This window comes from Amblyomma maculatum, chromosome 1, assembly GCF_055883805.1.
Source record: "Amblyomma maculatum isolate TAMU_Amacu chromosome 1, ASM5588380v1, whole genome shotgun sequence".
In the NCBI taxonomy this organism is placed as follows: domain Eukaryota; kingdom Metazoa; phylum Arthropoda; class Arachnida; order Ixodida; family Ixodidae; genus Amblyomma; species Amblyomma maculatum.
The window spans coordinates 104,207,269-104,231,533 of record NC_139344.1 but is presented as its reverse complement, the minus strand read 5'-3'; the positions used below and the strand labels follow the sequence as shown (position 1 = coordinate 104,231,533).

The following is a 24,265-nucleotide window of genomic DNA, read 5'->3' as shown; positions in this document are numbered from 1 at the left end:
CTCATAAAATATGAACCAGGCTCGGTAAGCTGTTAAAGTTACGTGGTTGCTGTATACGATCACCACTTCACGATTCCTCGTTATTGAAGATAAACTTTTAACATGACTAAGTACAACCACTGAATCAAAGAGTAAAGGCCGCTTTTATTTTCAAACTTTGATCAAGTGCAACAAAATTTTCACAAAACACATGGCTCACAGAGTAAGCATGAGCACAGAGAAACAAAACGGAGGCTCATGCACGTACAATAAATAAAAATGGTGACTGCAAGCCAGTAAAATCACTAACAAATGGAGCAACGGAAAATATATGCCATGTTAGCCAATCACAGTAGAGTGGACTAAGCCCATAAGGCCAAGGACAGAGACCAGGCTCTTTGGGCTTTTTTTTTTTTTTTTTCATGCATTCTAGATGCCTGTAGCCGAGAACTCTCTCGCAATGCAAGGAAACAGCTGAAGGCTTGAGTGCCAAGCAGCATCCCACTATCAGCAGCCTGTACACATGGGCTGTTCTGAATCTTCAACCTTTAACACGCACTTCCAAGTGAACTAAATGCTTAGGATATTGGAAACGGTTCCATTAAAATATTACAAACTTTTCAATTCCCAACAAAATATAGTTTCTCACTAACTGCCTCAGTATAAGAAACGTGCACTCTATTGAGGGAATGCCCAATGAGGACTTCATTTTGACTCAAATATAGAGCCACAGTTATAATTCTCTGGCAGCAGGTGAGTTCTTCCTTTTTTTTTGATGATATGCAACACAGCTTTTGAACCTATTATGAGGATGCTTCTCCATGCTCCTATGACTGCCTTGTGGGGCAAAACTGGTCATACCAGTTCCCAGTTGCCTGCTTTATTTGCCCGTTGCCACTTGGGTAAAAATAAAAAAGCCAAGCGCAGCTGACAACTGTTCCATGTGCTTGCTGCTTTTTCAGCTATTCTTGACAAAGGGGTTATACAAGTCCGAATCCCTGGGCATTCTGGATGGCTAGCCGCAGCTTCTCCCGCATGACTGCCTCGCTTGAATACATTGGAAGATCAAGCAAGTTGAAGCATGTGTGGGCCACAGGTAGATGGCTGTCATCCACCTTCATCGGCTGCAGGACAATCTGTGACAAAATGCACAGCATCAAAGGAAGTGAATAGTGCTGCATCAGAATCAATAGAGCAATATATATGAATGGGAAGTTACAAATCATGAACGAGGTAATCTGCCTCCTTTTTAATTAAAATTTCAGCTGTGGCATACCCAGAGTCCTTCCTTCGTTGCTGTCATCCACCTAAGCGTGAAATACTACTGTCCAGCCACTGACTTACGAGAAAGACATCAGCTCGCTTGTGTCGAACAGAACTAAATTAAAGCGTTTTAGCATGACACCATCAAGAGGAGCATGTGACACTAGGTTTGGTTCAGCAATCCAGATATAGTAGTTTGCTGCTTTGTCACAAAACAAATGCACAAACCACATGTTAGTAAATTTAGACTGTAAATTTGAGACCAACATTAAGTTATTGTACAATTAAGCAAGCAAGAGTAGATTTAAGGACAGGACTGCCCCCTCTTCTTTCCAAAGAAAGCACGAGAAAACACATTATCTCCTTTCAAGCACACAATTTGTGATGTCTTAAAATATGACTAAAAGAGAGTTTAGCAGAAGCTCTCTGCATGTTCATAAACACCAGAACAATGTGGCAGTATAAGCTAATCATGTCTCACTTACACATATGTTTTAATAAAAATGTGGCAGTCCTGGCAGTACAGAGAATACAAGCATGTTGCACATGATGTATAAGGGGCGTACAGATGCATTTACAGACTAAGCTGGAAGTGCATCAATATATTTTTACTTCACCATAGCATAGCTTTCAGTTTCTAATATGCCATTGAGGAAATAATGAAAGCCAGAAGCATTTAACAGTATCAATCATTTAAATCGCCTTTAGAGAAACCCTCAAAGCTTGCTACCTAGATTTGCTAGGGTCTTGATACATTACTACCAGCCCGCCACTAGTTAAGCAGTAAATTGTGCTGTTCACATTTTATAAAGATGTAATAAACAAGAATGATGACTCAAACTAGCGCATGTTGCTGATGTGATGCATCCTGGTTAATGTGTTGTTAGCATCGCATGTTAGCAAATATGGTATTTTACCAAAAACTTGACTTTTATAACTCAGAAATTGTATTAAAGCAAGGTATATGTGCTTACAACCCCAAAAATTCCTGCCACTGCATGCAATGCAACATTCCACCGGCCACGACTGGTTCAAAAACAATGACTCTCTTGATGTAGGGGTTTTAAGCACAAACAAATACAAGGACACGAAAGGCGAGACACACATACAAGTGCTAACTATCAACTGACTTTATTCGTGGAAGGCAACACCATATATAGGTCGAAGGGTGAGAGATAATGAAACGAAAGCTAATAACCATGAAAAAAAAAACAAAAAGATCACAAGGTAAAAGCCAGGAAATCAAGGCGCATGTGCATGTGTTACACTTGAAAAGACACTTTTGCCATAGTCAACAGGTAGTAGTGTTGAAAAAGTTAATCTCAGCAGCGCATGCGCCTTGATTTCCTGACTTTTACCTTGTGATCATTTTTTTTTTTTCATTGTTATTAGCTTTCGTTTCATTATCTTCCACCTTTCAGCCTATATATGGTGTTGCCTTCCACGAATAAAGTCAGGTGATAGTGCTTGTGTTATTGTGTGTCTCGCGTTTCTTGTCCTTGTATTTGTTTGCACTTAAAACCCCTACATCAAGATGAACTACCAACTCGCCTAACAGGAAGTTTTAATGACTCTCTTGAACAGCAATAATGATTGCCTTGCCACTGCGAAAGAAACTGTTGAGCACTTCAGCGAGAAACAGACACCAAAGCCGTTCTCAAAAAAAAAAAAGAAAAAAAAAAAAAAGATTTGTAGATCAATGTTTAGGTATACGCCGCCAGCAACCCTCGATGTTTTCAAACAGTAGTAGTGGGATCTCGTAATAAGCACCCAGCTGTTGTCCATGGTTATTTGATGGTGTGAGATAACAGAATTTGAAAAGCAATTTTACCAATAATTTGAAGTGAAAAGGATCAGCACACGAACAATAACTCAAACGACCTGAAGCAGGTGGATCTCACTCTGAACTACATTGCATGTGTTACTACATTGATTTGAAACTAGCGTATGGTCACATGTGAGCTGCAGCACACCTTGCATATAACTTATGTGACTGTTGATACAAGATGGCATATCCTTAACTCTCTAACTTGGATGAGCAAGGCATGTCACAAGCTGACTCATTTCTGGCTCCTGTCGAGTCCTGCTCGTCATGTCTTTTTTGTTACTTTGCAATGAGTAATGCAATGCAAGTAATGCAATGCATTGCAAAGTGGACTCATTGCATTGCAAGTAATGCAATGAGTAAGGATCTTCCAAAACTAATATTGGTCAACCACCAGATGGCGGTGTGGGTGCTAAAAGACCATTCTGGCTAGAATGTCATTTGAAAAAAAAAAAAAAAAAAAGAAGTATGTCCGTTAGGGAGTTAAACAAGCATGTGCCTTGATCGTCATGCATGATGCGTAAAACAGAAAGACGGAGGCTTTCACGTACTACCAACAGCAACTGACGGCCGGTGTCTGAGTAAACCTTTCTGTATGGCCATTAGGATGTATACAGAACTTGCTGTTCAAGGTTGGGTCTTGAGCAGCATTCAAGAACAGCATAACAAGCATGTGCCTTGGAAGAGCTGGACACGCAGCCAGCCAAGCAAATGCCTTGTCTGAAATACCAAAGCCACCCACATATGAGACAAGATAACCTGTCACTAGACCACTAAATGCAATAATTCAGCTGACCCTAAAAAAGGCACCTCTTGAAAATGCTTTACCAATGAGAAAGCCAAGTGCCAGGTCGGGGAAGCTTGACCCGATCAGAAAGTTACCGGACAACAGCTGAAAGAAAATGCATCCCCAGTCTGCATACCTACACAACCATGGAACCTTCACAAAGTTTACAATGAAGTTGCTATTACAAGCACTGTACACTTAAAACAAATGACAGTAGAAAAAAGGAGGTGACCTTAGAGCACCAGGAAGGTGGTTCTCTACCCCCAGTGGTGTAGCCAAGGGTAGCACAACACTTGCAGGTTGAAAGCATAAAAGAGCAAGGAAAGTTACCTTAATCTCGCTCATTCCAAGAATGGGAATTCGGTCTGATCCTGTCAGGAAAACTGGAAAACAAATAAAGAAAAAAATGCACTAACACAATAAAGCCATCGCAGGCAAACAAATGCAATCCCACTGAAGAAAACACATTCCAGCTTGACCCTCGCATGATCTTTTCATGACCCTCAAAGCAACCGATTTGACCGGGCTGCTAAGGTGCGCAGTGTTCAACTCTTTCCTGCGCTACGAAAGTAGCCCAGGACCTAAAATGGCAGCGCCCTTCATCCCCTTTGTAAAATCGTGTATACAAATTGCTCAATGAAACTATAGTTAACTAGCTCATTGCTTCTCAGCTCATGACAATATTCTGAATAACACAAAAAGAAAAGCATAGAAGTTTGCTTTCCTTGCTAGGAGTGCATATGAGCAATGCCCCCAACAGTACTTACAGTTTGTTCACATCAGTAAAATGTAGGGGTGTGAAAGCATTACAAATTTGGAATGCGAATCAAATATGCTTAATATTCAATCCGTATTCATATTAAAAAAAATTGATATTCATATTTTTGGAATATTCGAAAATGACTGAATACACCGAAAATTTTTGAATTCACCAGTTTCACCGCAATGTTTGACCACATGGACTCTGCAGTGAAGCATTCTCAAAACATGACAGGGCTGTTTTGCGAAGAGATAACTTCCCTTCTGTACGAGGGAGGGGCCTTCCCAAAAGTGTGAGCAAAGTGAAGCACGTGACAAAACTGGAAAAACAATGTCGTTCTCACTTCAGTTTCCTCTCAAATGCAGGCAACCATTGTACAGGTGTTTGTCAAAAATACAATTCCTTCGATGCAAACTGTTCGCGGCAGTTTTTTCAGGTTCATTTGGTAACAGCTTTCATTTAATTCGGACATTTTTTCCTGGTCCCTCCAAGGCTATAGCGAGAGTTTACTGTATTTAGTGGCAACGTGACAGCTCCACTCAGTTGCATGCAGGCCCTTCCTGTACAAAAAATGGTACATGAAATCCTGCATGAAATTTATTACACTGGATTTTTCAGTAGGCTAGGCACTTCTAGTTTAATTTTGCTTGCAACTACAATGCGAATGCTGAAATAAACGATAAAAATTTTTCTTTTTTCTTTCTTTTTTTTTTCACTGCTCAGATATTGCATATTTAATTCAATATTTGAAGACACTGTTCTCCCATATCCATATTCGAGTCACATTCAAAGGTTGCAATACTCGCACAGCCCTAGTAAAATGGTGTCCCATTTTCCCTCACACACAAAAAAAGAAATGAGTCATATCTGCATCCTAAATTACATGAAAATGTAATTGCATATATCCACTCACACCTAAGGAGATTTAGTTACGGTTGCATGCCAATGTTTAGTGCTTACTACGAGTGCCATGACCACTATGTGAGTGGTAATCACAGCTTAGCAATCTCTGAGATGTGTGCGACACCAGCGTGTACTACACGACTGGGGTCATAAAGTACTACTTTCTATTTCCATCAGTAGTATGTATTTTACCTATTTTTATCTCTCGCAAAGTTTGCAGCAAAAAAATTTGTCAGAAACCTATGAAGTACTGCCATTTTTCTCCTGGTAACGAAAGAGTTAATAGAAACTAACATTTTGAAATGGCAGCGACAGCTAAGTTACGTTTCCACACAATTCGAAAGCAGTTAGTTTGCAACAGTTTGGCACAATTTTCCCATTTTTTATCAGGATGATGCAGCTTTTCTGGTTTAGTACCCTTGGACCTTAGCTGGTAACGCACTGTACATATACTGCCACATAGTTGCTTCAGCCACTTGCAAAGTCAGCCAAGATTTAGTAATGAAAATACTGAAAAAACAAAATAGTTAAAAAAAAAAGTGCATGAAAGAAGAATGCAATTTCGCCATGAAAGAGACAGCAACTCAAGTGACCTTTACTACAGATTAAGAAGAGACCCTTTCTAAAGATTCAATTCCTTTCTGAAGGCACTCATGGCGATTCCAGAGGACACAAAAGCAGAGCACCAAACCCATGCTAGGATGGTTTCAACGACAGAATAAATGCCAGATAAGGTGATTTTCTTGCTGACCTTACAGGCATGTCACATGGAAAACGCTGAGCCAGAACAAATGCTATCATTATTTTGACCACCTCCACAACAGCTCACCCGAGTTGCACAGCTGGACAGCCACACTTTTGCAAGGACCTCCCAAGCCTCTGCTGCATGGAGCGTTTTTTCCCATAAATTCAATGCATGTGCGAAATGCATGCAGCTGTGTCGTTTAAGTGGCAATACCACAGCCGTTTATCGCATTTGTGTCTTGCACTTGTGATGCTGTTAAGTTTGGCAGCAAGCAGTGCAAATATGCATGCAAGAAACTCTCCATGGGGTGAGGCTTAAAAAAATCTTCAAGAGTTCAGTGATGAGTATAAAAAACTTACGCAGAAACTTTTTCTTTTCATCATACTCAAGGCTGTGGAAGACTCTCCAGAACATTCGTACAGTTGGATGATTTCGGTGAAACTCATCTTTGTATTCAGCATTCTAACAAAATGAAAAAAAAAAAAACAGTTAGAGGGACACTTCGCCGTAAGGGTGTAAGCGCGATGGTGACCTCAAGTCTTCTGCGGCAGTTCCACACTGAGAAATGAAAAGAAACTATGCAGTGTTTATACTGTAAAAGCCACCTTTGAATAAGAAATAGTGGAGGCACAAAGAAGCGTTCCGTCCGGATGTACATTCTATACTGCAAAAACTTAATACTGCCCGTGTGCCACCTTTTGGGACAACAGTGTGCATCAGATCGCAGGAATTTTCCGGTTGCCGCCACATGCTGGCACCATTACGCCATGTCATATCAAGCAAAGAGGATATGAAAGTCCACATGTACTTCAATACTTGGTTAATTACTACTTCGATAATTAGAACCTCTCTAATTACACTTGTTAGCATACACTCTTGAAATAGCAGTTTATATGAAAGGCCCCACAAAATTCATACAAACCCCTGCTTATGCTGAAGCCATAGCAGCCTGCTTTAATTGTTAGCCTGCCTGGCTGGCAGGTTGTTGTTTCAAACCAGACTAAAATTTACAGATATTTTTCTTGACATGAAGCCAATTACTTCATAAAGATGTTACATCTGACATGCAGCACATAACTGAAACTTCTTAATTATTATCATTCCAGACCTCCACACATAACAATCGTTTCTCGACACCATGCAGGTGTGACACGGGTTTCTCGACACAATGTTGACACTGCCTTTTTTGCTGAATAGGAGCTGTGAAGGTTTCACTTTAAAAACTGGGCTACACGCCACTTCATTGCTGAAGGCTGTAAGCTACAGAGCATGCAATCTTGGCATGACTGCATTATTAACACATTACAATAGAAGCCCTTTACAGTAAACTCAGATATAGTAAAGCGAAACCGAAGTCCCATTTCATTTTCCATAGATGACTCTACATTTTTTTCCCCTTTATAGTAAAGACATTTTTGATAATCTGTTATAGTAAAGTGTGTCTGTCCACGGCGACATACTTCCCACGATATGACGTCACCATGTGTATGCTATTTCGAATCATCATGTTTTTTTTTTATTTTCTTGGAAAAAAAAACTTTTTTTTTCATTGGCTTTACCAACATGCATCCCAGCACTGAGGAGAAACCAACTTTACACAGTCCTTGGAGCCGTGAGGGACAGCATGCGGCGCGCAGGAAAACAAAGTAAAGCTGGCTACGAATGAGGAAAGAAGGTGATGTGGTTCATTCAGAAATTAAAGAGAGTAAAAGTGAAGCAAGTAGGGAAGGAAAGACGGGGTCAAACATTTGCAGCACTGGGCAGCACAAAACATGAGGCAGTGGTGGAAAGATGTGGAGGCACGGCATGTGTGGCTTTGCTGCACTTGATTGTAGTATGCATTTCTCATTTGTTTCCGCTTATATGACAGAAATAGCAGAAAATGACTCATTCATGCAAGGCTTTAGTTTTCACATGACATGAAACTTTGCTGTATTCGTAGCCACACTGCATTCATGCTAAAAAGGTACTTCCACAAGATTAAACAAAAAAATCTTATAATTGAAAAAAGAAAATTGTACAAAGAGATGATAAAAGAAGGATAGAAAGTATCACGGGGCATTTTTTTTTCTATAAAGTAAGATGTGCTTAGTAAGCAGCCATTTAATTACCAGACAGCACATTCGGGCCAATTGACATCACCAATAACTGATATAGTAAAGACCTTAATATAGTGAAGACTTTTGCCATTCCCAGTGACTTTACTATAAAGGGGCTCTATTATAATGCCACATATCAGTGCTATTTGTCAAACTTTCACCACTTATGCACCATGCATACCTTCTCAAGTTCATCCCAGTTGTAATTTTCGCTGCCAACAACCAATACCATCAACTCCTGAGCATGAAACAAGTCCTGCAAGGCAAAGTAAACATACATACACAAACATTGTCTCAGTTCCCTTATGGACAAACAAACTTCGTGCACAAACTCTACAAGTGTGCCAAATCTTAGTACTTAACTTTTTTGTGCAATTCTGAGAAGCAGCAATTTTACTTCAAACCATACACTGCATGGTTGAAAAGTGTCTAAATGGCACTCCCTATGTGGGCTAACTTCTCAGCAGAGAAGTAATCACAACCGAACACTGTCTGAGCGAAGTGTGAATTGAAGCTTAAAGGTCGGCCAAAAAAAAGGAAAAAAGAAAGAAAGAAAAAAAAGAAGATTGAAAAATTTATTTAGTAATACGAATAAGTTCAGGACGATAATCAAAATTGCTCTTCTTACATTTTGAATTTAAAGCTCTAGTAGCAACCAGAAGTACTCATCATTCACATTGCTTTGTGTTGAGTATGAACACAAGCTGTGCAATAAGTACTGAATAACAAATTTCTTTCAAAGAATGTCTCTACTTGCCAAAACTTTGCTGCTGCAGACCTTGTAGAAGCCTTGAGAAAAAGCATCAAAGCAATGCTGGACAGATGTAGTGAGGACAAAATCCACATAGAGATCCACATACTCCTGCCTGCAGTACCATGAAACATTGTACAACGTCAGATAATGAGTACTGCAGTAGCCAATCAAATCAAATCAAACTTATTTTCCAACAAGTAAATGGTCGCCTGGGCTAACAGCTGTACAAACAGCTTGACAAAGGCCCAGGAAACCCGTACACAACATAGCAGAGGTAAACAGCAAATTCCAGAAGTTCATTAATAATTCGGCTATGACATCCAAAAGTGTTATACAATACATACGTCACTGCATCAGGATATAAAAACAAAAAATAAAAAAGTTGATCAATAATAAAATCAATGAAAAAAGCTAAACAAGGCAGGAAGTGCGTAAAGGCGAGCATAATATTTAAATTAAGAACAGATGTATGTATGGATTATATTTGCACAAAGTAGGTTCTAAACTGCTTAGGACTAAAACCAACAGTGTCTTTATATTTGTAGAGAAAAACAGGAGCTTATGAGCCAAGGATTGTAATTTGTAGTCTGTTCTAAAATGTGGCAGAGACCACATGTCAGTGCATCTAGTGTTTACTATTGCAGTGCGGTGTTCAAGAGATGCAAGTTTTACCAAGAAATTACCTATACCTGTCAAACCGAAATAAGTTCACTGTAACAAGCGATAAATATTATCCACGTGGATCATATTAAGTGATGTTATTATGGGTTGAATATTTGATGCTGGTTCTAAGTTTACGATGAGACGAATAATTTTTCTTTGCAAGACAAGAAGCTTGCTCATATTTGTTTAGTTGTTGCTGCCCATACTAGAGTACAGTAGTTAACGTGAGAAAGGAACAGAGCATAGTAAATTTGCAGTTTAGCACGTATGAGGAGCAATGTGTGACAGCGTGAGATTGCACCAGTAACAGTAGAGAGCTTTTTAGAAATATGGTTTATATGAGCACCCCATTTAAGATTCGAAGAAAAGTATACACCTAGAACTTTATGCTCGTGAACTATCTCTATGTGCTGGTCTTGGAAAATGAGTGGGTTTACCTTGATTTTATTTGCTTTGGTCCAGGCTGAGAGTTTAGCAAGGACATCATTAGATCTTAATACTAGTTGACTGACATTATTAGCAGAAATAAGTAGGGTACTATCATCAACATAGATTACAAATTGAACTGAGGAGTCAATGTTGACAATATCATTTATATAAGTGTTAAATAAAAGGGGGCCCAAAACACTTCCTTGTGGTAGGCCACATACTATTGGTAAGAGGTAAGATTGCAGTAGAGCCAAAACTGTTCCACGAATTCCATAAGATGAAAGTTTATTAATGAGAATACTGTGATCGATGCAGTCAAATGCTTTGCTGAAATCAATAAATATTTCGGCTGTGAGTAAATTATCAATATTTTCCAAAATTATTTCCTTCAGGATTGGCAAAGCAGCCTCAGTCGAGCGACCCTTCCTAAAACCATACTGAGAGTCTGTTAAAATGTTTTTCTTGTGAAAAACGTTTGCAATACGATAAAAAATTAGCTTTTCTAATCCCCTGGAAAACACTGGGAGTACAGCAATTGGCCTGCAATTGGAAACAAGATTGTGATCACCTCCTTTATATAATAGACACCTTTGCACAATTCATAGCAGTGGGAAATATACCTGACTCAAGTACTAGATTGAAAATATGAGCAAGAGGAGATGTTAGCAATCCTAATACATATTTAATGGGTTTACTTTGAATATCGTCAGCATCTAATGACCTACAGTTATTTAGACCCGTCAAAGTGCTATACATTTCGTTTTCATTAGTAGGATCAAGAAATATGCTTTCAACACTATTATAAGCTATGGCAACTGTGTCTGATGGAGTACAAATTGGTGTTGTAGTGCATGCAATGCATGTATAAAATAGATTTTACTTGCTTGCATAGCAGTACAGCCAAACTCAATATGAAGGTCATCACCTCAAGGCTAACCTACTCCGATAAAATGCTAGAACGTGGCTTATTTCACAATGCAGCGATAGATGAAAAACAGTTAAAAGTCTGCTCTATCCTGCATCATGTTTATGCGAGAAAAATGTTTTGGTCCATTTCACTGAAACGGAAGTGAAAACCACCAAATACCATTAGAATGCACAGTAGCAGCTTCTGCTGTTGTGCATTCTCGCAGTCTTCACGACCGTCATAAACCCCCAGAAACTGAGTGTTATTGCTTCGTGTGGTGCATGAATTCGTTCACGGCATGATCATGGCCTGCAGCTGTGCCACAGTACTTCGTGAAGCGGCATGGACATTACGAAAGCATGACTGGCCGAGAAATTCTAATGGTTACAGCTTAACACGATCCAATTCTGCGGGGCACCACTGCGCATGCAATCACCACTTTGAGTGAACTGCATGCTTCTCGGAGGCGCACACGCACTGGCAGCTGCGCCTGCCATATCGTATCGTGCTAGCACATGTGCATGGGTGCCGCGCGAAAAACGACTATGACTCTCTATTATCTATATATAAATGAAACAGTGGGGGCAGTAAAGTTCGTGACATGTAAAGCTAATTTTTTGCAGAAAAGTAATTTTTTAAGTGTGCATAGATTTTTCAGACTGTTAGATTATTCGGACCATTTGCCGGGTCCCGCATGGTCCGAAAAAACGGTCGGCGACTGACTTAGCAGCCTGAAATATGCAAAACAATGTGGCAGCCTTGTTGACAGATGTGCACACCAAACATTTTCTGCAATGCTTGTTCTAAAAGAAAAAGCTGTAGTGCAAGGCACCAAATGAGGTGCTTGTTCTAAAAGAAAAAGCTGTAGTGCAAGGCACCAAATGAGGTACAAGGTCACGCAATACAGCATATGCAGTGTCCAGATGCCACTGTATTCTCCAAATGAATTTATGGCTTTTATGGCTAGAAAAGACTACAGTAGTACCCCACTGTTATGTTTGCGAATGCTGTGATTTTGTAGCTGCTATGTATTCATGAACCAGTCTTGTTCCAGCAACCACAGAAACCAGTGCATTGCAAATCCACTTGTTACACTGCCATCATGGTAGCATTCCCGCATGGCATGTGTTGCCTCGTGCTTTGTGCGAGACTGGAACAATAGGAGCTCGCACTGCATGCATCATGTGCCACACGGCAGAAGTATCGTTGGAGTTTCGGCTCGCATCAAAGTTGCAGTGGACGGTGCTTTAGGAAAAATCACCACTGGTTCTAAGCAGTAATAAGTTTGATAGTGGTACACTGTAAATGCAATAACAACCTAATAAAAATTGGATACACTTGATTCCTGCATTGAGGCAAGCCACTCGACAGCCGCCACAAGCTTTCAATCAGCTTAGGCTGGCTTCACCATATGATGGATGATGAACCAAATGCTGGCTTACCCGCATAACAGCAGTGTCATGTTCAAAACAAGCATGCCTAACTGAAGACCCCTTTCAAGTAGACTCTACGTTCATCTCATCATGTGGCTTTACATCGTTAGTGCTGCCAGCAGGTGACCTAGGATGCTCATCTAACCCGGCTCAATGCATGCAGCGATAACTTTACATGCATGAAGTTGCCATTAGGAAAATAGCCCTCTTGCAAAGGCACGATGTGCATATCGGTACATCGAAAGTTTCATCAGCAGGAGTTTGATAAGCATGAATACCACTGCTATACTTTTGCGTAGGATTTCCAAGTGGTTATTCAGGCTGTTCGATATAAACAATAAGTTAATATACACCTGCATTATATCCAGGTTCAACTGTACGTGAACGCAGAAGTAACCTACCACTGGGATACGGGGCAGGAGTGCGAATGTATGCAAAGATGCATGCAAGCAGAGGCACGCAAAACTTTTCTAAATACTTTTCTCATTTCACAGTGTAGTCATGGAGGAGGCCATTTTTCAACAGTTGAGGAATACTTTGGAGAAGTGTGTAAATTATGATACAAGTGTGTAAATTATGCTACATCAATTTGAAGCTGTCTTTAAAATGCCACAGTAAACATGCATTGTGAAGCCAGACATTCCCCAAAAAGCTGCACTACCCACTGGGTTTTTCTTCGAATTGCACAAGCTTCTTGGCAGTCAGATGTGCTTCTGTGTGCACATTACCTACTGTCATTCGAACTAAACACACTAGATAGGTCTGAACAGAATACAGTCCTCAAACAGCACAATAAATGAACTTGGCATAGTTGCAGACAATGGTGCCACTAGACCAACACTGTTTTTAAACTTAGGTGGTGCTCACGGATGCCAGAGGCATTGTCTCTACTGTCATCTGCTATAATGCATAATGCTCTTTAATTTACTTGCCATAAAGTTTTATAAGTGCTTTTTTATATAATGCTATCTAGGCAGTCTAGATTCAACTGTATTAGTGAATAAATGTAGTGCATGCGGCCGTCTGTCGGGCTACACCAGAAGCTTGCGAGAAACAATGAAACATCCAAAGGGTAGCACACCATTCTAGGGAATGCCCGGCTCCACAACACGTAATTATTGTGCCGCTTTGAAAAGACATTTTCAAAATGATGTAAAATAGCACTGTGTCACACATTTTTTTTCAAAGTACTACCCAGCTGTTAACAAACTGCCACCCTCATGGTCACTCTGTGAAACGTGAAAAATATTTTAAGAAGTTCTTCTTACATCTGCTTTTAAGGGTTGCACCTCTACCCTGTCCCCCAATGGTGGGGTGACTCTCGCACCCACATATTGTGGCACTTTAAAAATGCATTGTCTCGAAATGACATTTCATACTTTTGCGATCCGTTGTAGAATGTATTCAGCTTTTTTTCTTAACAAGTGAAGAACATCATACATGCACTAAAATTGAACAATTGCATTCGAAGACTTCTGTTTATATGCATTGCTTTGAGCGCTCATCCTATTTATTATCCCCAGACAGATCCAGCACCTGCATGCACCCCATAAGTTTGTAAATGAGGCATTGGTATACACATATGTTGGTCAAGCCTGACTGAAATTGCATGGCAACAAAAATCGTAAAACATGACTCCAGCCACCGGAGGATAAATTTTCAATTTTTTGAGAAACATATTTGCCATTTACATTTCCACAAGCAAACCATTATGGCACACTGAGGTACAGCGTACCAGTGACATTTTAAGTAGACCATGATTATCACTTCAGTCAGAAAATGCAAAACATTGTGCTGCCATCTAGGAGCAACTATTCAAAGTATGTTATTAATGTCATGAAAGGTCTGCCAATGTTCCACCAAGCAGAAACTCAAACCAATCAGCTTTACATAAATTTTGATGCCAGGTTATTCTGAATGGGCCCATGAACTATCAGGATTGTCATAGTGGAAGGCTTCAGATCAGAGTTCTAGAGTTCTATGATGTGCTTTGACATTGCCCAGCATGTGGACGGTTTGCATTTCCCCTCCACTGAAATGCAGCTGGCGCGAAAGGGATTTGATCCTAACCATGGGATTTGTTTTACCGGTCTTACAATGCTCGATTATGTCTCGCGACACATTTATTGACATGACAAATCTCATAACATGCTTTAAACAAAAGCTGTTCCTTATGTCATAGAAAAAGAGAACTGGCAAGCCTAATCATGTGTACTGTAACTTAAGATTGTGCCTTGGGACTGGTGATGAGCTTCATAATGAGCACAGAACAGTGAAGCAATGTTCGCTAACAACTTACCGGTTTTCTTTGGTTACTTTTATATGGCTGCCACCTTTCTTGAGCTCATGACTAAGTGTGTGGCCATAGTGCTCCACTGAGACCTAGTAAAAGAGAAAAAAAAGAAAAAAAAAAAAAACAAAAAACGATTAAGCTTTGCCGTAACAGTAGAAGAGATAGTGCCTTCAACACTGCTTTTCATTCCACCTTTTCGTCACTGAGTGACTGACACAGAGTTTGGCAAAGTGCGAAACGTCTAAGTTTTTTTTTTTTTTTCAGAAAAGAAGGCGCATTATCTATCTTTTTTTCGGCGGACACCTACACTCACAATGAATGGCATACAATGCGAGGACCATATGTCGTCAATTTGAATCCCTATCGCAAAGTAGCCTCCAACTGTATTAGAAGACGGATGCTATATGGGAAGCGAAATGGTATGACACCACTCTGAATGCTGAACAAAGATTGGCTGCAGCACAATTTTGATACCAAATCATGTGGATATTTTTTTCCCGACACATTTTTCTTGAAACTAGGGTATGGCGATAGCAACAGCAATGACGGTAAAGGCCACAGCGGCAGTGGCACTTTCCCAACAAAACGAGCTGTATATGCTCTCACATAAAAATTCCAAGGTTGCAGATTATTCAGGAAAGCAAGTTGAAATAGTACTGAAAAACAATGAAATTAAAAAAAAAAAAGATAATTTTACCAATATGCTCTTATAAGCTGTGCAATTTGACTTCAATGCTGATAAAATTGTTCACTTCTCTAACACAACTTGATGCGAGTTTTAGCCTTTGCCTCTGCATTGCCAACACAAGGTGGGCAACTGCTCATGCCTCCCAACCTCTGCATGAAAAATTCAACTTGCACCTATGCCTCAAAAAATTAGCTTATTTCTGTAATTTCTTACTGTATATGATTACACACTGAGTTACGTTACCACATGTTCATGCACAAAATTAATGAATATTTGTTCATTACCTTCATTATCTTATCTATCTGCATGAGTCCAATCATAACACAAAAGTAGCTGTTGCAGCAAGCAACAGAAAAAAACAAAACAAAGGTGCATGAATGTAACACAAGTTGCGAGGTTCAAGACCACAGTACACAAAAAGTTGGGTAGATGTTTGCAAACAAAATTAGTGCCACATTTTCAAAGGAAGGAAGCTAAAGCATTCTCATGTCTCAGCTGCCTTCGAAGGAAACAGTATGACAGCTGCTTACTGATATTACATAATTTCATGCATTGCTTCTGTTTCAAGACAGCCACACACAAGATTCTCAGGTTAGGCCAATAACCACATAACCATGGAGTCCCCCAAAGGTGCTATCATGTCAACTAGACTGCTTTAGAAGCCTCGAGTTAAAACAAAACTTCTCCTAATCAACTCTTGAAAAGCGCTGAATCTTCTTGGCAGCAATTAAGCTATAGATGTCTTATTATTTACGGCAGCATGAAAAAAATTCTAGGGGGAATTCTGGACCACTAAAGAGTGATGAGGCAAAAGCCTCTATTGCGCGGCGGTCCGAAGCCCTCCAGTACGACACCTCTTTCCCTCTTTTTTTCACTCCCACCCTCCCTTTTTTTAAGGCTCTTTAAGGTGTCCGTGGAGAATTGTGATATATACAGCACCTTTTCTTTCCTGTAAACCAATCTGACTCTCCGTTGATTCCTGCTGTACCACGTGTATGCTGTGTGGTGCGGCATTCAAGAAAGTGCCAAATGAAAGGCGCCGCACAGACGCCTGGATCAGACGCCCCTGATGATGCCATCATTAATTTCAAGGTACAACATACTACACCACTGATGACATCATCATTTATTTAAAGATACACCATATTACACCACTGATGACGTCGCCATTAATTTCAAGGAACATACCGCACCACTGATGATGTCATCATTAATTTCAAGGTATGATATACTGCACCACTGATGACATCATCATTTATTTCAAGGTACGACATACTACACCACTGATGGCGTCATCAAACTAAATCTTTACAAAGGAACACAATCGTGGCCATGACCACGAGCCATCAAAGGCTTTCGCCTTAAAAATTGCACAGCAGCAGCATCTGAGATAGGTGTCCATGAAAACTGCATTAGACACTGAGAAAAGCAGCAAGTGCGCCTTCCACCGGCAATAGCAATGCCAAGTCTTCCGCACCCATAAAAGGGATTACTGTCACTAAAATACTGGCAGTGCGATGGGCATAAGATGGCCACTGTACTACGACAGAACGAAATGAAGAAGACTTTTATACAGCTGATCTCGAAAAAGTCAAACCCAGATATTTTGAATTACTACTTATATTAAAGGGACACTAAACACAAGAGTGAAATGGGCTTGCATTGATAGAATACCAGTTCCTGCTCACAAAGAGACACCCTTACTGAAAACAAACTTCTAGTAAGGTAGAAAAGAGCAATAATAGAGATACAGGCACAACCGAAACGGCCGAACCTCGCAACTGCGAGTCACGTGATGCGCAATAAATCTTTAATTATGCTGCATGTTTGAATCGAGTAGTAGGTTTTTGTTTCCAACACAATAACATGCTTTTATCACGTGGAGATAATGGTGAAAAGGCAGCCTAAATGGGACAAGGCAAGGAGAAACATACTTGGCGGCGCCACAGGCGGCCTTGTTTTTAGTTTCGGTGATGTTCCGGCACAGGTGTGCTCGCATAGTTTTGTTTTCAGACTACTAGGTTTTCTTTGAAAGATCATTTTTCGCCGCACACCTGCGCTACTTCAGCCCGTAAAAGCCATCCCACGATCTGTGGGGTTGAGGCCGCTGAAGTGCAGGCCAGTGGTCGCTGCGAGAACTTCGATTGTTGTTGGATTCAGAAACTGGATCCATGGCTAGTGCAAGCGAAACTATGTTGACAACGGCATGATGCAAAGGCCGGTGGTAGCTTTTGCGCTTTCATTTCGGCTGCTGCTAGACCAGATCGCTCACCGCGGACCAGCGATCACGTAGTCTGTATTACGTCATGGACTGCGTCATTTTATCCACTACGTAGTTGGGTTGAACTGTTTGAATTCAACCGGCAGGAAAAAGAAAACTGCTTTCTTATCGCAATATCTCATCAATATATGCATATTTTGCTGCCGGACAAGTATCAGCAATGTAAAAAAATATTGTACTATCGGATTCTGCTAGCATAAAAATTGTCGTTAGTTTCCCTTTAAACAGTTGACGAATTCACACGGCAATCTCATGCAAATGTATAGCACTACTGAATACGTTTATCAAGCTCCTATAATGAAAACATCTGATATATTACGGTTTCTTTCCAAGTGGTGCTGAAAAGCTTTTCTCTGTAGTTGCATGGTTGCACTTTAGTGGATGCTAATGAGTAATTACTCCCTTATCATAAATCTGTTTCAGCTCGAATGATTGGATGACTGGATCATCACTTAAAACATGCTGGTTCAATTTTGTAATGTAAGAGATTACCTCAAATGTGAGAAAAAATGTGTTTTCCAGGTCTTCTCCATCATAGTCCAAAAGGTTCTGAAGACCCCTACATTGCAAATAAAACACAACGTTAGCACAGCATTCAAAGTCCTAGCCATTGCACACCCAAATATGAAATCTGCCAGCTTACTTGGCTAAAGTAGGGGAAAGGTCCTGTAGATCCTTCAGTGTTGGCTTCCTGCATGAGTTAAAATGTGTTAGTCATTACAAATGCCTCAAACCTGCACAACTCCTGCAACTATGCTTGCATGTCACATGCACTAAGGAAAAAATTATTTTTACTACATTCTATGCAAAGCGCACTGCTAATCTACAGGAATGTTTTAGCAGAACATCGCTACCAAACTGCATAGCATGCCTCAGCAGAAATCAACTACCCCTGCCGCAAACTTTTAACTATTAACTAGAAAACACACTGCCGCACTTATTCAGTTCCAAGATGCACTTTTCTGCCAGAGAAAGTCACCTAAAAATGACATACTCGTTAGGTTCAAGTGCCAAAATGAAACCATGCCAGTCACATCGAATTGTCATATCGTCACCAATGCTCCCAAGTTATGGTGCTCTGCAAAGTTCACTGAGCGCAACGCTGCCCCCACTGCCACTCCTGTAGAACAATAAACTTGCCATGGCGCATCACAAGGCAGCATATTAGACCACTGCCAAGGTCTGAGTACTGGATGCAGATTAGATTATGAACTTGAAGAATGAGCTAAGAAAAGTTGTTGTGCATTAAAATAAAATGACCTCATTGTGTACTGGGGCGAATCGCAATCAGACGGCCTCTATTGCATTTTGTGGTCTTAGACTCTGTGCGTCGAAGCAGCTGGCAACGAGGCAGAAACGTCTAACACGGACGGAGTTCATACCCAGCCAATGCTTGATTATGAAACTTTGCGAGAAAAATGTATATCTTCACTCTGAAGGCACACAGGCATCACTTAAGAAAGGCAGCTGAGGTGATGAGGCTGCATTGTGGTATTAGAACAGCTAGAATTGAGATTAACTGTCTCAAGTTTTCTTTCTGTTTTTTTTTTTCTTACTGAAGCAAGAAAACCTACTGTGCTCTACAATCGAAGGCGTTTTGCAAGTTTTTCTGACTTCAAAAAATGGATTCACATTATAATCAAATAAATACTGTAATTTTCTAATCATGGAATTATGTGGGAGAAAATTTGACTTTACAACTATATTCCACAAAATTCAAAGCATGAGTATGTGCTGCACACCATTTTTCACAGCATACAATACAAATCATTGCATGACTAAACACAAAGTCGGCAAAAAGGCTTTTCATGATTTGGCATGCAGGCCATGCAAACTATCTTTATTCACTCGTTTTAATTCAGCCACAAACCATGCAAGCCATTATCATATTTACTTGTAAAATGAACCCACTCACATAACAAATTCCTCCCTTGCCCACTTTTGTTAAGAATAAAAAAAAAAAAAAAAAGGATCTAGCTTGTGTGTCCCCCAGTTTCACACCACCGCCATCGCAATCCACAGTGTATTCCTTCGCAGCGTGCCAAGATGCTGCGCAGTAATCACATCATGGCATGTTTATCTTCCGACATTAGCTCCTCCAGTAGTGGGGAGGGTGACTGTGCACTCCAGGCAGGAGTGCTAATGGTGGCTCGGGTAGTGGCTTGCTCGGTGCACTGCATGAACTGCACGTGCCCAGCTGCACAAGCTAGGTGCTCAATATGTTTGCTTTGTCACGCTGCAATTGGGGAGACCACCATTCACTGCCATAAAATCGTTGGAAAGTGTGATAACTGCCGAACCATTTTCAAGCAAACAATGCTAAAAATCGTGATCTAGCTAACTCTGTGCTTTTATTGATGATGATGGACAAATAGATAACCGCCGAACCATTTCCAAGCAAACAGTGCTAAAAATCGTGATCTAGCTAACCGTGTGCTTTCATTGATGATGATGAACAAATAGATGAAACATAACCTGCATATGTTAAATTTTGACTCCAGCAAAAAAGGTCAGCCTTTTTTCCTACGTAGTGACACCCCCCCCACACACTTTCCCCATCAAGCTGATGTCAATTTTTCTTGAAAAAGAAAAAAAGAAAGTGGGTACATTACACTACCAAATATGGTATTAGTACTGAAATGTCATGGCACAACACTATATTTCAATTATCAGCACATCATTGCACTACAATATATCATTTACATAGTGTAGGTGAATGAGTAATTTAGCAACATAGCCAAAAAGTTTTGTGACGGTATCGTAAAAACCCGCATATACAGTCGAACCCGAATATATCTAACCCAGATAATTCAAATTTTTGTTATATCAAACTCATGGAATATTCCCTTGAAAATCCCATGTAAAAGTATAAGAAAGCTGCGTGGTATATCGAACTCAATTTCACCAGTCGCTTGATATATCGAACTCAGCACTATGCATTGGAAGGTGCACCTTCCCCAAAGACGACCGCATCAGCCTCGGCCATTTGCCGCGTGACGTTTTCAAGCCATAAGCGGAAGGAATGACGGAGAACAGTTCGGGGAGCCGGCTGCTTCAGGGCAGCACCGTGCCCTTTCTCCAAAGGCACGCGCATCAGCGGGGATCGTTTGCCGTGCGCTAGCACGTGACGTTTGCAAGCCATGTGCGTGACAGAACCAGAAGGAACCAGTTTGGCAACAGGTGGTACGGAGCAGATGCAGCCAATGCAGCTGTGTTGTTCAGGAGAGGGGAAATACGCGATAGAGCAAAGCGCAAGGGTGTGCCCATTCTTCTGCCAAGCTTTCTCTCTCCTTCCTCTTTCTCGGTCTTCATTCACAGCAGCATGCACTACGCATGCGCCGACAAACCAGCTCAGCCCGTGGCAAAGAGAGCGTCGGATGCTTTCTCCAGTTGCGTGTTGTTGTGAACCCCCTGCGCGCGCAGCTGACGTGCGATGTGCGTCTCGTATCGTCATGCTGAACGTGCGTAAGCCATGGCGGCTGCGAGTGTTAAGAAGCGGCAGATTTTTTTAGAGCGCAGCTCTTTGGCGCCCGTTCCTGCGTTTTGGGTCGTCGTTGCCCTCATGCCTTGTAACCAGCTCCCCCCTCTCAGCCCCCCAGCTCAGCCCCAATCTTCCTCTGTGGTAGCGACCGTGCGTGCTCTCCGATTGCTGCGCGCGCTCCTGATACCACCGTTCGCCGCTGTGTACCCCCCCCCCCCCCCCCTTTTCCTGCGTGGCGGCGATGGTGCTCTCCAGTTGCCAAAGTGCTGGCTTGCTATCAGTGGATCACGGTGCGTGCATCCCAAGCTGAAGCGCAGCCACGTTGTCTTGACTCGCGAGCGTTGTCAGTGGCATCAGTCAGTCGCTGCTATCTCTTCACCTCACAACGTTCCTATGGGTCCACACGCTGCCTGACACAACCTACCGATAACTTAAGTGCTCTCTTCATTTCTCCGACCAGCTTCCTTCATGACAGCCAAGAACTGCTGGTGGATTTGTTTCTTGGAATATGTGTGAAAAATAAAAAAGTTGTCTGTAATTGCACATATATGTCTTGCTGGAAATCTTTGCCTCAATCTATTGAAAAAGGTGAAACAGCTGATGAGCTGCGGTCAAATTTCGCATTAGGAAGCAACGTAATCATCAAAAAAATTTTGTTCTTTTTTCTGGGGGGAGGGGGTGTTTTTGTCGTGCTGAACGTGCGGCTAGCGTAAGCTATAGCGACTGCTGACATTAAGAAGCGGCAGATTTTTTTTTTTTCTCTTTTGCAAGAGTCGACCATCCTTGCATCTATGAATCAATGATAGCATGCGGTCAGCTGCAATCATGAAACCGGCTTTTAGCATTGTTCGCTTCAAACGGTAGTTGCTGTATCACGCTTTCCAATGATTTTGTGGCAGTGGACTACGCCCGCCCCAAGCGGGCATGATAAATCGAACCAGGCTTTCGCAATCAAGTCATCACGGGCACTCTGCCAAGTTTGCTCCCCGCCACCGCAGGAGCTACTATCAGATAAACATGCTTTGACGTTATCTTTGCACAGCATCTTGGTGTACTGCCAAAATTAAATGAACTGCGGATGCCGCGGCCGAAACGGAGCGACTCGCCACCGAGTGGCTGTTTCACATGCAAGCAAAAGCGGTCGCGATTTCTGCCGCAGCGCGAATAACTATTGCATCGCCAAGGCAGAAATCGTGAGCATTTTCACTTGCATATGAAACAGCTTGTCGGCGGCGTGTCCCTACGTTTTGGCAGCGGCCTCCGCAGTTCAAAAACCTACTTTGAGCTGTCGTGACGGCTCGAGCGACGCAGTTCCAACAAGTTGGAAATTTTTCGCTCAGTCGCTGTGCTGTGAACCGGCCTTAACTCTTATTTTTTTTTTTCAAATTCTTGGGGGTAAAAGTGGAGGGTGGGTTCATTATGCGAGTGGGTTGATTATGCGACAAATACGGTACTATTTTGCATGATTGCAAGCGGCATCTAAAGCCGATTCTGTATTTTGAATTATCTATATATCGAACTATTCCGCGATCCCCTTTGAGTTCTTTCTCGATTTTATCATGTTCTTTAACGATTTTATCATGTCAGATTTCTGCCTCGCATTATATGCGGATCCGAAAAAATTGCAGCCTAAATTTACAGTTCAGGCCTCGTGAGGCTTGCGGTGAGAGAAAGCGCTATCTAGTGGTGGCGTCAGCTGACTGTTTCGATAGTTTCAGTTTCATCACGCTAACTCCAAAATTCTCGTAACCAGGATGCCCGCGACACACGTGTGACCGGAAGCATACCTTAAGTAATCTTTCACACCCAGCGTGAGTCTCTCACGGGCCACTCCAGCCATGTTGCCGTGCCCTACAGCTGAATTTCGGATGCTCGACCAGGTATTTCCAAGGAGTGCGTCGGTCATGCTTTCGAGAAATGCGAAATACCGAATGAATTTAGAGGTACCGAAAAAGGTTTTACACAAAAAGCTGTCTCTAGCAAGGACTCTCCTCAGACAATACACATACTGGGCAACAGCAATCACGAAAAATCAGAAACTGCGAACACTTCCGGGGTGCACATTCCGGGTGCCTGCACGTAGTGTTATACAGAAAAAGGCGCAAGCGCAGCGTATGATGGCCAGCTGCTTCTAAGCTGCCGTCTCACGTCCGAGCTGGAAGCGTTCTACTATAGTTGAACCCGGATATATCGAACCGGGATAACTTGAATTTTGGTTACATCGAACTCACAGAATATCCCCTTTAAAAACCCATGCATAAGCATAGGAAAGCTGTGTCGTATATTAAACTCAATTTCACTGGTCGTTCGATATATCGAACTCTGCATCACGCACTGGAAGGTGCACTTTCCCCAAAGACAGTCGCATCACCCTCGGCCGTATGCTGCGTGATGTTTTCAAGCCACGCACGGAAGGAATGAGAGAGAAAAGTTTGGCGACAGCTGGTCTAGGGCAGCGCCGCGCCCTTTTCCCAAAGGTGCGCGCATCTGCGGTGATCAATTGCCGAGCACCAGCTGCAGACGTTAAGAAACGACAGATTTTTTTTTTTTTTTTGCGTGAGTCATCCAACCTTGTCGTCGTGCTGAACGTGTGGCGTAACGTAAGCTATGGCAGCTGTAGGCATTAAGAAATGGCAAATTTTTTATTTTTATTTTTTGGCAAGAGTGGTCCATTCTTGCATCTATAAATTAGCGAAATCACGCGGTCAGCTGCGTTTATGACATCAGCTTTTAGCATTGTTCGCTTCAAATGGCATTTGCAGCTATCATGCTTTCCTGTGATTTTTTTGGCAGTGGACTACGCCTGCACCAAGCGCAGCGCGATAAATCGAACCAGGCTTGTGCAATCAAGCCATCACGAGCACTCTACCAAGTTTGCTCCCTGCCAACGCAAGAGCTATCAAAAGTATAGTCAAAAGATAAACACGCTGAGAAGTTATTGCTGCACAGCATCTTGGGGTGCTGCCAATAAATGA

The 24,265-nt window shown here is 41.6% G+C and overlaps 1 protein-coding gene across 8 annotated transcripts in view; it reads right to left on the bottom strand.

Moving 5' to 3' along the window:
• Window positions 1-124: 124 nt before the first annotated feature.
• Herc4 (HECT and RLD domain containing E3 ubiquitin ligase 4) overlaps window positions 125-24,265 on the bottom strand; it is a 144,439-nt gene continuing 120,298 nt past the window's right edge. For 6 of the 8 annotated variants that reach the window (XM_084588726.1, XM_084588727.1, XM_084588724.1 and 3 more), the window contains 9 exons: window positions 23,078-23,197; window positions 18,453-18,500; window positions 18,302-18,368; window positions 14,847-14,929; window positions 9,119-9,227; window positions 8,543-8,617; window positions 6,622-6,724; window positions 4,185-4,237; window positions 125-1,115 (listed from right to left, as the gene is read on the bottom strand). In XM_084588726.1, the coding sequence (XP_084444852.1) occupies window positions 960-1,115; window positions 4,185-4,237; window positions 6,622-6,724; window positions 8,543-8,617; window positions 9,119-9,227; window positions 14,847-14,929; window positions 18,302-18,368; window positions 18,453-18,500; window positions 23,078-23,197 (814 nt within the window). In that variant the 3' untranslated portion in view covers window positions 125-959. The remainder of the gene's footprint in view (window positions 1,116-4,184; window positions 4,238-6,621; window positions 6,725-8,542; window positions 8,618-9,118; window positions 9,228-14,846; window positions 14,930-18,301; window positions 18,369-18,452; window positions 18,501-23,077; window positions 23,198-24,265) is intronic. The other 2 variants (XM_084588730.1, XM_084588731.1) reach the window with 1 other exon arrangement.